Source organism: Emydura macquarii, unplaced genomic scaffold (genome assembly GCF_026122565.2).
Source record: "Emydura macquarii macquarii isolate MOO-44397 ecotype Brisbane River unplaced genomic scaffold, CSIRO-AGI_Emac_v2 contig_2897, whole genome shotgun sequence".
Taxonomy (NCBI): domain Eukaryota; kingdom Metazoa; phylum Chordata; order Testudines; family Chelidae; genus Emydura; species Emydura macquarii.
Window position 1 is genome coordinate 48,592,702 of NW_027133034.1, and position 14,758 is coordinate 48,607,459.

General features: G+C 42.1%; 2 protein-coding genes across 4 annotated transcripts in view; one reads left to right on the forward strand and one right to left on the reverse strand.

Moving 5' to 3' along the window:
* The first annotated feature begins 344 nt into the window (after positions 1 to 344).
* MED18 (mediator complex subunit 18) lies at positions 345 to 3,282 on the forward strand. 2 transcript variants are annotated; one of them, XM_067568888.1, is made up of 3 exons: positions 345 to 472; positions 782 to 867; positions 1,765 to 3,282. In XM_067568888.1, the coding sequence occupies exons 2-3, from the start codon at positions 795 to 797 to the stop codon at positions 2,316 to 2,318; spliced, it is 627 nt and encodes a 208-aa protein (XP_067424989.1). In that variant the 5' UTR covers positions 345 to 472; positions 782 to 794; the 3' UTR covers positions 2,319 to 3,282. The 2 variants fall into 2 exon arrangements, with proteins under 2 accessions (XP_067424989.1, XP_067424990.1); XM_067568889.1 differs by lacking the exon at positions 345 to 472 and adding an exon at positions 529 to 547.
* Positions 3,283 to 10,985: 7,703 nt separating this feature from the next.
* Positions 10,986 to 14,758, reverse strand: part of CERT1 (ceramide transporter 1) — a 123,093-nt gene continuing 119,320 nt past the window's right edge. For both annotated transcript variants that reach the window (XM_067569190.1, XM_067569189.1), the window contains one exon: positions 10,986 to 14,036. The gene's annotated coding sequence lies outside the window, so the exon portion shown is untranslated. The remainder of the gene's footprint in view (positions 14,037 to 14,758) is intronic.

Genomic DNA, 14,758 nt, shown 5'->3' on the forward strand with positions numbered 1-14,758 from the left:
CTTCTGCCTGCCCCAGGCGGGCCGGGCGGGGGAGCCACGGGTGCCCCAGGCTGGCTGCTGAGGTAAGGGTGGGGGCTGAGTGCCCCAGGCCGGACGAAGGCCCAAGGCCGCGCGCGCGCACCCCTCGCCCTACCCAACAACGCGCACCGCGGACGAGGCCCTGAAGGCCGCGCGTGGGGGGAGGGGGGAGGGAGGATCTTGGAGTCGGCGACCCACGCGCTGGCCTGGCGGGCCGCAGGCGGCAGCGGAGCACAGCAGGATGAGGGAGAATGTAATGGAAACCCCGCCCAGCTCCCTCAGCCTGGCCTGCGTCCGCAGAGGGCAGGAGCGTGGGTGGGTGGATGGGTGGGAGACGCGGCGCATGCGCACTTGCTGGGCGGAGGAGCGGAGCGGCTGGGATCGCGGACTAGATCCGGGAAGCTCTCCAGGACCCGAGCCCGAGGCCGTAGAGAGCGGGGTCCCCGCCCTAGAGGTGAGGGCAGCGTCCGCCCAGCTCATGGGCTCCGGGGCCGGCTCGGACTCCCCCGCCGCCCGCGGCTCCTCCAAGGTGCAGCGCCGCAGAACCCGTTGGTGGTGGTTGTACCCAGCCAGCATCCGGTTGCCCTTGTCGGGCTGCAAGGCGCTGTTCCCGCGGGGAGCCCTTCCTCGGGGCGCCGCTTCCCCCGCCATTCCCCCCTCCCCCCGTCATACACACTGCGGGGCCTGGTCACAGCAGCTGGGGCCTCCCTGCGCCTGAATATCTGCTGTAGTCATGGACCGGATTTCTTTGTGCTCCATCTAGGGAAGCCAAAACCATGGAGGCCCCACCTGTTACCATGATGCCTGTCACTGGCGGCACCATTAACATGATGGAGTATTTACTCCAAGGTAAGCCTGGGGGGAAGATGGGTTTGATGTCGGGTCATAATCCCATACCGTGAGGTTCGTCTGAATACTCTGTTTACTTGTACTTCAATCATTCCAGTTTTTAACAGTGGGAGTTGAAGGGGGGAAAGAGAAGAAAAGACCTAGCCTCAATCAGATCCTAAATGGGGGCGGTCAGACTTCTTTTGTGAAAGAGGTTGACACTTAGGGTTAAAACTGTCCGGAAGTAGGCAAGCTGGCTCTGGCCGTGCTCTGACTCCCAGGCGCCAGCAGGAACTCATGTGCACCCCCTCACACACCTTTTTGATGCAGAACATTCCGTTACTTAAATTTGTTCTGGGCTTTGTGCTTGCTCTTGTACTTTTTGGTTTTGCTGCAAATCCCTCTGAACGCCTTTGTGACAGTCTTGAGTGTAGTTACTAACATTATATTGGTGTCTGTGCTGCTGTTTTAGCTACTATGCAGGAATGTGGACATTACTGAACAACAGCACTAATGTACATACAGGTTCTTGATGTGTTCTAGAGGGAGAGTGGTCCAGCAATTAGCAAGCTAGGTTCTTTTTATGACTGCCCTTGGCTGTTTGAATTTGGGCAAAGTCATTTAAGTGCTGTACACTTCAGTTTCCCTTTCTATAAAAATGGGGAATAATAATCCTTTTGTAAAATGTTTTCAGATTCCCAGATGAAAAGCGCTAGGTGTATATTGTTTCCTGCAGTTTTTCCATCCTCTGCCACATTTTGAAAAATGAGTTTGGATGAGCATTTGTTCTCTTATTTGCTATTTTTTAATATGCTGAGATAATTTGGGGTAGCCCTGCACTGGTGGATCAAACCATGCTATCTTAGTGGCAGTAGTAAACTACTCAGTGGTGAATTATTGAACTTGTTCTCCACCCAGGAAGTGTTTTGGATCAAAGCCTCGAGAGCCTACTTCACCGGTTGCGTGGTCTGTGTGACAACATGGAACCCGAGACTTTCCTGGACCATGAGATGGTATTCCTCCTGAAAGGGCAGCAGGCCAGCCCCTTTGTCCTAAGGGCACGGCGCTCCATGGACAAAACTGGCACGCCCTGGCACTTGCGCTATTTGGGACAACCAGAAATGGGAGACAAAAACCGCCATGCTCTGGTGCGCAACTGTGTAGACATCGCCACATCAGAGAACCTTACTGACTTTCTGGTGGAGATGGGATTCCGCATGGACCACGAGTTTGTTGCCAAGGGCCATGTGTTTCGCAAGGGTATCATGAAGATAGTAGTGTACAAGATCTTCCGCATCCTGATTCCAGGAAACACTGATAGCATTGAGCCCTTGTCTCTCTCCTACCTCGTGGAGCTGAGTGTCGTAGCACCGGCAGGACAAGACATAGTTTCTGATGACATGCGGAACTTTGCTGAGCAGCTAAAGCCTTTAGTTCATCTGGAGAAAATTGACCCCAAAAGGCTCATGTGAGCGAAGAGGATCAAACAAGCATGTCTAGTTCCTCTCTCTCTCAGTGGTCCTGGTGACCAGCATGAAGAGACTGGTTCTTTCAAATTGACTTTTGCAAGAACTGAGGAGATTAAAGGTTTTTTGGTTTTGGGGTTTTTTGGTTTTTTTTTTCTGGGAGGGGAGGCAAGGCAATGTGTGGTGTGTTTTGTCACTGCAATAATTTAACAGGTGGATCATTTTTCCCCACTTAGTAGACTTGTATAAAGGGGAACATTATCAGCTTGACATTATTTAAATTGACTACTTTGGAATTTTCTTATTTCTTACTAAAATCCCTTTAAACAGCATGGATAGAAACAATTTCCTTTATTACTTCATTAGTGTTTCTGCTCCCACTTTAATATTTATAAGGGTCTTACTCACAGGAGAGTGAACAGGCCTGAGATCCACAGTATCACACGTTTAAGTTCAGCCCACATCTGGCTGCTGCCTCTTCATTTGCAGTATTGCTGCTTCTATTACTGGTAGCCTCCCTTGTGCAAAGGCTGGAAAAGAACATGTACCTGAGCTCTATCTCCCAAATAATAGATGAGTAATGTCCTTATGGCACTGCATCAAACAGGAAATGCAACGATCAGAATCAATAAAACAATGGAACTGACTGTGCACAGCATTGTCAAAGAGGAGTGTATCTTTTTCCCGCTAATCTTTTTCAGTTAGTGATCTTAGGTGTTATTTGTAACTCTAGCCGATACAAAACTTAAAGGTGGGTGGAAATGAGTTTTTCAGATAAGGTGTACCCGTTTTAAAATTAGATTTTAAAAGCCAATTTGCTTCGCTATGGCATGAGCTGAGGTTTTCTCAAAACAGAACTCTCAAAATGTAACTTACTTTTAATACAGTTCTATGTACTTCAGTGAGTTTGGTCTATGAAAATAATAGTCAGTTTCTCTTGTTTCTAGTAAATTGCTTGTTCTGCCTCTTACATGCTTGTACAAATGTTGTAGTAGCAGGTAGAAGATAATATTTAAAACAATGTTTTCAGTGGAATTTTAAAAAAAAAATCTGTACAGCTGAGGTTTTGCAAAAAAAAGTCAGTTTTAGGAAGACCAAAAATTTTGGTCCCAAATATACCTCAGTATTCCTGGTTGCAGATTTTTTTTAACACTTTTTTTTCTCCAAACAGTTTGGTGCCTTATCCTTCTGACTGTGTTAAATGGTAAACACAGCAGATGAGGTTTGTGTACTTTTTACTATTAGAACAATTGCTGTCTTCAGTTTTCAGCTGTGGTTAAATTGGGGGCATTAAAAGACTTAGATAACCAGCATCAATGAATAAACATGATTTATGTTAATATGGGAATAAGTAGGCTTCAAACTTCTGATACCTCCTGGAGATGAAAGGGGGTCGAGGGACTTAAAACTAAGCTGTTAATGGTTAGCTTACCCCCTGAAGCAATAGGGTTTGTTACTTTTTATATACATATTGTTAATAGTCTCTGCCTGTAAAAACATCTAATCCTCTTTTAGATCCTACTAAGCTCATGAACTCTAATGGATCTTGGGAAAATGAGTACCACAGGGTAATTTTCAGTATGGATAAGCACATGTGTTAGAAACATTACCTTTAAAATGAAATGCATAGATTCTAGAACAGTAGAATCTATTAAATGACCCATCTGTGGACTTTCTTTATATGCAGATATCTATTGTTCTTGCTCAACAGCCAAATTTTCTCTCTATTAAATTGTGTCTATCAAGAGAGAGAAAACAGGTAAAGGTTTCAGATTAGTTTTTCCATAGGTAATGCACTACAGATTTGAAAAGCCTACTGGTTCCTATTTAGGCTGGGCAAACTCATTTCCTCATTACCAACACCACCTCCCTACTCAACAGAAATACTTTGAAAGTTAGTGAGCTCATGTTCCACCTGAGAGATGGTGAAAAAGTGAGTGGAGGAGGAAAGTGAGAAATCCATTGAAAAATGAAACAGGCAAGAGCATATTGGGGGAGAGAGGGGAATAGCACAGAGGAATTGAAGTTTTAAAATAATAAGCAAGGTTTGTTAAAAAAATTAAAAATAAATTTTGGGAGAAAAAGCTTTTAAATGACAGGGAAAGATAAATATATTTGAACTAGTTTTCCAAACTTGTATAATCAATTAAAAAGTAGAGGACATGAAGCAACCCACAGGCGTTCAACCTCTTCCCAGGATCAGACTGTTAGGGACTAATGCTATGTAGTTCAAGATAGTGCTTGGTTGTAAGTACTAGATGAGATGGTTAATTTAACTGCTAGTCAAATAGTAAGAGTCCATGATACCAAGGAATTGGATGCTCCCACCATGAAGTTGTTTACCATCATGAAAGGATGAACATAAGAAATTGCTACAGAAAGCATCTTTTGTCATCATGAATTCCTTCACTCTAGGAGACAGATTGCCATTTTGATTTGAAATTTCTAGCATGAGGGGACGAAGCGAGCTTTATTATTACCTATGAAGATAAATTTAGAACACAGACAACTACGTATGACAGTATTTTTTAGGTGTGAAAAATGTTGGTTTATAGAATTACCCCTCAAATAAGTTGTTCAGCAGTATGTGTATTGTCTACACATAAACAGGTTATGACTACGAAAGGAGACATCCTTGTCTGGTTCTTTTCTGTGGCCATTTTGGCTCAATTTTACCACTGCTGAAAAGCTACCTGTCCTTGTGCTGGAGTAAGAACAGGGCACTTTGCTTGGTGCACCAGGGTGTGGTCAATGAGGCAATGCTTGGCCTGAACCTCCAAGCGGTGAGTGTAGAAATCCAATCATTGGGAAGCCAACAACTCCGTGCAGGGAAGAATTTCAGGAGTTAAGCAGAGTTTCCTGCCTGCCACCAACCCGCTCCATTGAAGATGTCCTGTTTTTTTTTCTCAATCACATGGGGGCACATAGAACTGGGCAGTGAAACTAGTGAACCAGGAAACTAGTACAAGAAAGAACAAGCAAAGGGCATTCTATTCCATTATCAGGATATGTTTTTTGTGTTGAATACTTAAGTCACAAACATAACTACTGCCTCATTTCACTAGGCAATGCGAGCAGATAAGCATAAGTGGGCCTATATTCATAGGACAGAATGTTGGAGACTTCGTTTGAGGCATGGTCTGTTTTATAGCAACTGGAGGTGGTGTAATTAATTTGTGCTGTTAAAATTTGTGCAGTTGTCACCAGTCTCAAAGAACAAATTCAACATACAATATATGTAGCAAACTAAGGAGTAAAGGAACCTGTCAGGATATCAACAATAACAGAGGGAAGTTATTTTGTAAACTTTGTAAAGCAACAGACAATTAGTTTACCAGTTAACACTTCCCATATCCTTGACTGGTCATTTGCCCAGATTTTAGGGCCTCAGAATGACCTCGCATTCTGCTAAACCTGTATGCACAACAGTTCTAAGAGCTTTATCTTTCTTTGAGCCCAGTGCTATCACATGGGTACAACAGGAAGGTGCAATTGATGGGAAATAGTCAAACAAGTGCAGAAGTCCAAACAAAATTGTAACCAGCAAGCCAAGTGCTTTATATAAAACTGTTCAACAAATCCTGGGTCTCATTCACGGGACCATGAGAGCTCCATCTGGCATAGGACTAAGGAGAGGGTAAAGAAAGGTAGGTTTAAGCTATCTTTGTAGCAACTCATTGTGCTACTTCATCAAATGTAAATAAAAGCAGTCTCAAAACAGCTGAGGGCTTAGTGGCCCCTATTGTTCTATATAGAAAAACAGTGATTACACCAGACGAAGGGTATGTCTACACCCCGAAGTGAAGTCAATTTAATTTCAGTCGACATTCATCCGCTGAACTAATGAAGTTCGTTGGCCATGATCACACCATGTTCATTGCGTTGGCGGAGCGCAGTCCCACCAGCTGTGCTTGTATCGATGGACAGAGTGGTGCACTGTGGGTAGTTATCCTACAGTGCAACTATCCACACAGGCTTTTGGGAAGGTCTTTGGACTCCCATGATGCAATGTTCTCCCTTTCTATCCCCTTATGTCAACAGCAAACAAACGAACACTTTTTCACGTCACTTTTCAAAACCCTGCCTCAACCACGCATATGCTATTACTTGAGAAACTTGGAGCTCACTCAGCTCTGCACTATTGTTGTGAGCATCACAAACACCTCGCGACTTATCCTGCAGAATTTCCAAAGCCGAGAGAGGAGCCACAACATGGAAAACTGTGATGTTACTTCTGCTACTAGGCACAGAACAAAACAATTCTCAGGGTTGCTGCTGGCTATAGTACAGCAGCTGAACTTGGTAGAGTGCCATTTCTGGTCCCGGGAAACAAGCACTGAGTGGTGGGATTGCATTTTTATGAAGGTGTGGTATGATGAGCAGTGGCTGCAGAACTTTCAGATGCGTAAGGCCACTTTCCTGGAACTTTGCACAGAGCTGTCCCCTGCCTTGAAGTGCAGAAATACTAACTTGAGACTTGCTCTGACAATGGAGAAGCGAGTGGCCATTGGAAGCTAGCAACGCCAGATTGCCACCGTTCAATTGGGAATCAGTTTGGAGTCAGTAAATCCACAGTGGGAGCTGCTGTGATACAAGTGTGCAGAGCCATTAATAGACTTCTGCTGAGAAGGGTAGCGAATTTGGGAAACGTGCAGGATATAGTGGATGGTTTTGCTGCAATGGGGTGCCCTAACTGTGGTGGGGCAATAGATGGCATGTATATCCTTATCCACACCAGACCACCCTGCCACAGAGTACATAAACCGAAGGGGACACTTTTCCATGGTGTTGCAAGCACTGGTGGATCACAGGGGACTATCACCATCAAAGTGGGGTTGTCTGGAAAGGTGCATGACGTGCATCTTTAGGAACTCAGGTCTGTTCAGAAAGATGCAAGTGGGGACTTTTTTTCCCAGACCAAAAAATAACTACTGATGTTGAAATGCCAATAGTGATCCTGGGAGATCCAGTCTATCCCTTGCTCCCATGGCTTATGAAGCCATACACCGGGGCCCTGGACAGCAATAAGGAGCAGTTCAATAATAGGCTTAGCAAGTGCAAAATGGTGGTGGAATGTGCCTTTGGACATTTAAAGGCGCGCTGGTGCAGTTTGTTCACTAGGTTAGACCTCAGAGAAAGCAATATCCCCATATTTTTCTCTGCCTGCTGCATGCTCCATAATGTCTGCAAGACAAAGGGAGAGAAGTTTCCCCTGAGTTGGGTCATGGAGGCAGATCAGCTTGCCACAAACTTTGAGGAGCCAGATATCAGTGCAACGCTGAGAGCCCAACGAGGAGCTCTGCACTTCAGGGAGGCTTTGAAAACCCATTTTTGTAATGAGCACCACTTATCTGTGGTTTGCCTTCCCATACTATCTCCTCCATCGCAGCACCTCCCCTTCCCCCATCACCCTCATGAATTTAATAAATAAAGAGTACTTAATTACAAAGCAGTTGACTTTTATTGCCCATATGTAACAGTAGAGGGAAAGGAAAATAATTTAACTGTTAGCAACCATTCTCGGAAGGAGGGGAAGAAACAAATGCTGCTTGTCTGTGCAAGCACCAAAGCCTGCACATTGAAAGTTCTTAGAATGGCTCCCTTCTCTTCCTACTCCCCTCTTTCGGTGTCGAGTGCAGCAGATACTGCATCCTGCCCAGCCTCCTCCTAGAATGCTTGGGAAGAGGTTGATTGTGGCTGCCAGTTCTGCATGGACTACAGAGGGAGTGTATCCTGCCACTGTTGTTCCTGAAACTCAACCACCTCAACATATCTGATTGGTCCCTTCATAATCCACAGCATCTTGTCCTATGTGGCATGCCCTTGTTCCTGGGTTGCGCTCCATGTCCATATCCAGTTTTTCAGACAATGAAATCCTCCAGGCTCTGAACTCAGTGTCAGCTGCCCTGGAGGTGTTCATTATCTCATTGAACGTGTCATCCTGACTTATTTTTTTCCGCCTTCTAATCTGCAACAGCCTCTCCACAGGAGTGGAATTTGCGCTGAAGGCCATGCTTTCCATTTAAGGCACACAAAGCACAAGACAACCATTGCTGGCGCATACCATGGGTAAAATGCAAGGTTGCAATGTAAAAATCACTCCCCTTATTATTCTCACGTGAACAGTAGTGCAGAATCACAATCACTCTTCCACAAGTCTGTTTGGTGTGCCAGCCATGCTGAGTAAAGGGCTTGTGCCTCCAGTTTTGGGAAATCTCTGGAGCAAAGAATGTGTTGGGGACATGACCCCGTTCCCTGAGCAACATGACCAGGCAACATAGTTTAGTCTCCCAAAATTGAGTTTTTTGAAGGAAGCTGTCCTAGCAGATGTGGAGGCGGGGGGAAATCGGCCAGGAGAATATACATTAACATCCATTTTCTGATCCGTATCACCCAGAACAGCCTCCTGTTAGGGAAACTTCAGTTGAGGGAGCTAGAAACCAACCCACGAGGGGGATCACAAACACTGTTTTTGGTATGAGTACTTGTATTGTAAACTTGCACAGTCTACCCTAGGTGACCCTATGTGATATTAGTCTCCTGAGGGTGACAGATGGGAAGGGAGCAATTACTGTAGGTGTTCGGGTACAGACCTGGTCCTTATGCTGCTGTGCTGTGTTCCGTGATGATGCCAGAAAATTTAATAATGGAGTGGCGTGGCAAAGTGTTCTATCATGATGGAAGAAATAAGGCTGCCCTCCCAAGAAACCGTCTGCAAAGGATTGCAGAGTACCTCCATGAACATTTTCTGGAGATATCCATGGAGGATTCTTGGGCCATCCCTGTGCACATAAACAGTCTTTTCTGGGGGCAACCCTCTGCATAGTTGGAGTACCTATAGGGAAGCCCATCCCCACTACACCTTAAAAACTTTTTCGCATTAAAAACGGACCACATTAGAGGATGTAAACCCAACACTGACTGAAATTCCATACTCACCCGAGATGCCTTTCCCGGTATCTCAGTCAGCCAAGATGCTGTCCTGTGTCCAGCTGGGCTGTTCTGGGGTTAAAAACAGCTCCTGGCTCTTGGAAAGAATGAATATCCTGCTTGCCTACCCCCTTGTTCTCCTCTTCCTCCAGTCTTATCATCAATGGCCCTGGACCCAGATTCCCCTGAGGTATCAATGCTGCATCTGGGGGCAGTGGTGGGGTTGCTACCGACAATTGCATGCAGCTCATCATAGATGTGGCATGTCTTTGGTGATGAACCAGAATGACTGTTTGCCTCCTTTGTCTTTTGATATGCCTGCCTGAGTTCTTTGATTTTAACACTGCACTGCTGCATGTCCCTGGTGTGCCCCTTCTCCAGCATGCGCCGTGATATCTTTTCATAGATACCAACGTTTCTTCTGCTGGATCAGAGCTGTGTCTGAACAGACACTTCTCCCCATAGACCGATGAGATCCAACACCTCAGGTCTACTCCAGGCTGAAACGCATTTGGGGTGTTCAGTCACCATTATCAGTTGTGCTAGCGATCTCTCTCCACGCTGACCAAACAGGAAATGGGAATTGGAATTCAAAATTTCCCAGGGCTTTTTCCTGTGTACGTTGCCACAGTACAGCAGAGTTAAAAAACATGCCCAGAGTGGTCACAGCGGAGCATTGTGGGACAACTTCTGGAGGCCAATGATGTTGATTTACACAACACTCCACCTACACAACATCTTGTTCGACCCATCCATTTTGATTTTAGTGCTACACCTCTTGCGGAGGTGGATTTATTGAACTGATGTTTCCACTGCATTAGGTCGGCGGAACAGACCTGGCAGTGGAGGTGCCTTCCGTTGATTTAACTTCCAGTGGAGACCAGGCCTAAGACATGGCACTCACCTAACAGTGGTTCCCAGCCAAGAAAGAGTAGATGGCTTGCCTTTAATTCCAACACATAATGCTGGTACTTGAAGGCAAGAAGATGGCAGTAGCACAGACCTGCTAAAACTAGTGAGGAAGAATGGCACCTTGCAGGAGCTTGCAAGATTTCCATTGTTCCTCCTGATATTTAACCAAAATTACCTTTAAAATGAATCTACATATTTCTAACAGTGAGGTGCCTGGATCTGAAAGGACTACAGGACTATACATGTGTCATGAATCTTGATATGATTGTATGTATAATTCATGACACTTATTCAATGTCTTGAACAGATTGTTGTTTTCCAGTATAAGTGATCACAATATTTGATAGTGATATTTAGTACTTGTGACAGACAGTTGTATGTTCAATGTTATAATTCTCTCTCCAACTGGCTGTCTATTTTAATGTGAATGTACTGAACAATGGGGTCCCAATCCTGATTTTGGCATCTTGGCACAACTATAATATAAAACTCTCCAATTAAATACAAAAGTTATTTAAAAATGTCAGTTTTAAGTATTTTAACTCCCCCCCCGTGAGTTTTAAAGTTATCAGCAAAGAGAGAAAGTAAACTGCAATATCTTTTAGCATGCCTCAGAAGACGACTTATTTTATACAAATCAATCCAGTTTACCTTGGGACGTTTCCATTAGGTGGCCACAGTAAATGTAAAATAGCTACTGTTCTACAACAGGGTAAATTCATAGACCCAGGAATGAGAAATCTGCAAGGCTTTGGTTGTTTTATTGAAATGCTACATATGACATTTTACTTCTTCAAAGCACTAAATGTTAAAATAACTACAAACCAGAACTATTTTTCATAATATTTTAATACTTTTCACTTTTAAATACTGGTTTTAAATTTGTGATTGTAACATGGAAGAGCCAACTTCTTTTAATTTTTAAAACTTATCAGAATCGTAAAGCTATCACAGAATAAACAGCTACACTCTACGCACTCAAGGTACTAAAAATATGATTCATGTTTTGAGTCTGTGGATGAACAGTGGCAATTCAAATACAGCTTAATCTGTAAAACTGTGTCAAAAATATTGATGACAAATTTTTATGAGACAATTTGATTAAAGAGAATCAACACCTTTAGATAAACCAGCTCAGCTCAATTAGGTAAAAGGTGATTTCCTCTCAAAAGGTGCAATGGCATCTTTTCTGTAGAAATTTATGAGAAATTATTCAGACTCAGAAAACTGGTGAACAACTTCTTTTCCTGATCTCTTCAGTCCCAATAAAAATTGTACCTAAGTCATGCCTTTCTGGATAAGATGATCTAATTTGGTGACAGATCCAGGTTCTCAAGACAACAGAAGCTAAGGAACTTCTAAGAAAGAAAGAAAAGATTCTTCTTAGAAAGAAAAGATTGCTGCATTCTTTGTTTTCTGAATAGGCTGAATTAAGCTGAACTGATTTAACTTACAAAGATGATAACCTGGAGTCAGGGGCTAGTGCTCATCAACAGCACCAAACACATATGGTTAAGGTGACATACTGATTGACAGAAAAAAACCTGAAGAGTTGTAGGGGGAAAAGAAGAGATTTAATAAAGGCAAAAAAGGTGCAAAGATCTCATCTGGAAGAAAGGGCCTAATGGATACTCGACATACATTTACACAGCATGAGAAGAAGCTTACAGACTAAGCTTTTATTTGAAGAATCAGTACTTATGACTCTTGAACTTGCAACTCTTTCCATATTCAGTAAGAAGCCTCTTGTACTTCTAATTGGGCAGGGCTAACTGTAGTGATGAAGGACCAGTGCTTTTATCTAAAAGTAAAATGTATTCTTTACAAATAGTATCTTTAGTGTAATTTTATTTACAGAATAAATTGCAAAATTACATCACATTTAGTGCAAATGCAACTAATGATATTAAGATTTATATACTGCTTTGTAAACTTTCCATACCTTTGTAAAATAAAGCTATCCAATTAAATTAAGAAACAGTTACTTGCCTGTGTTCAAAGATAGTTACCAGAAATGGCAAATAAGGAATTAAACATTGGTATTTTGGACATAAGACTTTTTGTAAAGTTCCCATTAGTGGCTATGGTGAATGAACCATTTTTCAGTTGATTGTAAAAAGATGACATTTGAGGTATTTGAAACCCTTTTTAACATCACTACATAAAATGCTTACTGGTGATGTAGTAAACATGTACAATTTTCATCTTATTTGCCTTGTTAGCATTACCATATAGGCACTTTACTACATATTCAAATCAAGAACAGAATTATTCTGTAATAAGGCATATTTCATGCACACCGTTTAAAGAAAGGCAAATAGAGGAGAAAGGTGTTATGGAGCATGAAATCTGCATGTATGTGTGCAACCATGTGTTACATATGTGTTTGCACCTCTTTATACAGAATAAAGACTAACAGACACAAGGAACTAATTCACTTACAATATTGTGCAGATATCAGACATTTATCAGCCAAATCTTCATTAAATTACTCTTTTGTATTTATCTTCAGGCACCTTCAGTACTACATTAAATAAGAATTTCAACTTTCTTTTGAAAAAATATATCTGAATCTTATGTAGCTTGACATATACAAGTTAGTGAAGTGCCCAAAAACTGTCTCTGAATAGTCTCCACCTAAAAGACACCAAGCAAGATGTCGTTCAAGTAAGTACCAGTCTCTGCCCCAACAGTCCACTCCTCATGGCTATTTCCAGAGATCAAAGGCAGGCACATATTTGCATTCAAGTTCTCACAGCAACTAAGGGGAACTTTTCATGTAGAATCTGTGGATTCTTATAGCTCTGTTAAGTTTCTGATCAAGAAGTAAATATTAATGCAACTCACATTTTCTATATAAACCTCATACTGTGGCTTTAATTAAGATAAGAAACAAAACTGTGTAGGACCAGGAAATAATGTACTCGCTCTTACTTGCAGACTGGGAATGTTGTCCTGTGTAGTCCAATTTGCTTTAATAAATATTACAGGATACCTTCTTGCAGTTTCACAAAAACCCACAATCCACATATAACGTAGCATGGACAGACCACTGTTGTAGTTTTCAGGCACAGTCTCTTGCCCTCCCATATAGAATCTACCTAGAAATTTCTGGATCATGTTCAATAACAAATTCTGTAGCACATATTACATAACTAAAAAATACAATAGAAATATAAAGATATTTGGGAAAAAATAAAGCTTTTCACACTCTTCCTCCATCAGAGCCAAGGTCTTCATAGGAGTAAGACAACAGAAAAGGCAAAGTCATATGGATATTGACAGCCCTCGATTAAAAGACATTTTATATAAGATGATTCATTATAGAAACCAGCAGCAATGAACTATGATTATACAAAGCAAAACAAAACCCCTGCCAAAAGGTCACCTAGACTTTACTGCAAACCTGAAAAAAATACCACACACAGGTTTTTGTGCATATAAAGCACATACAGTATGCTATATGTGCATTTGTCTTTTGTGCTTTTTAGACATGCACAAAAACAGGAACTGCATGAGTGTCTTATGAAGGGCCACAGTAAACAAAAGCTTTGCAAATTGTTTAAAATTGAAGCTGTAACCCAAGTTGGTAATTCAAAGTTGTATTTTTTCCTCCTCTAATGCAAGCAAATAAAATTATAGCCATATACATGTATCAATACATGTATTTATAATTACACACTGGTTCAGCAAGGAGAGCTAGAAGAAGATAGCTAGTGTTAGATGTTCAGCCTCATGGTGTTGCAGTATTTCTTCACTTCAGTACACAAAGCCTAGGACTTGGGCCATAAAAAGACTGTAGATCCTATGTTCCAGCTTGGAGCCTTCAATTTGGTTTATTTCTCCAACATGGAATGTTCACACACAGTCTTGTTCCAATCACTGTAGAAAGCACAGAAAGGACATAAAATACATTTTGAACACTAGTAAGAAAACAAAAAATAGTTATGAAACACACTCCAAAAGCACAATATAGAAATGTCTAGTCTTCCAAATTGTACTTGTTTGATCATGAGAAACACTTGTGTTTTTAATGATTCATATTTTCAGACAGGTCTTCTGTAACTAAATGCAACTGAAGTAAGTTGTGAGCTAGAAATTATAGGAACAAACTATGCTGTTACCAAAGAGAATCAATGAGTAGGGTTTGTACACAATGAAACTTTCTCAACACAGGTAACTATCAGAGATCTGGACAGTAAGTGGGCAAAATCCCTCCGTCAACCCTCTATAATATCAGAACTGCCAAATTCTGCATAAACTGTTGGCACTGGATTATTTTGGCATGACTTAACTACAATATGCTTCAGTATGCATATTTAAATCTAATATCACAAAAGTACATACCAAGATCTTCCAGTCAATGAAGGCCCAAGTCTGCTGGTGATATAGCCAGGCTGCCCTGAGAATGACTGAAACCTGATTTAGCACATAGTTTTGTTTTTGCTGGTGTTTAACACTTGCCATTTTAGAATAATTCAATCACAGATGTAATTTTTATCTATGCCCATAGACACCATAGAGACCCTTTCTCTACAGAGATACATAAGTGTTATCAGAAAGGCAGTGAAATCCCAAAACTATACATACAAAACGCCCTTGAG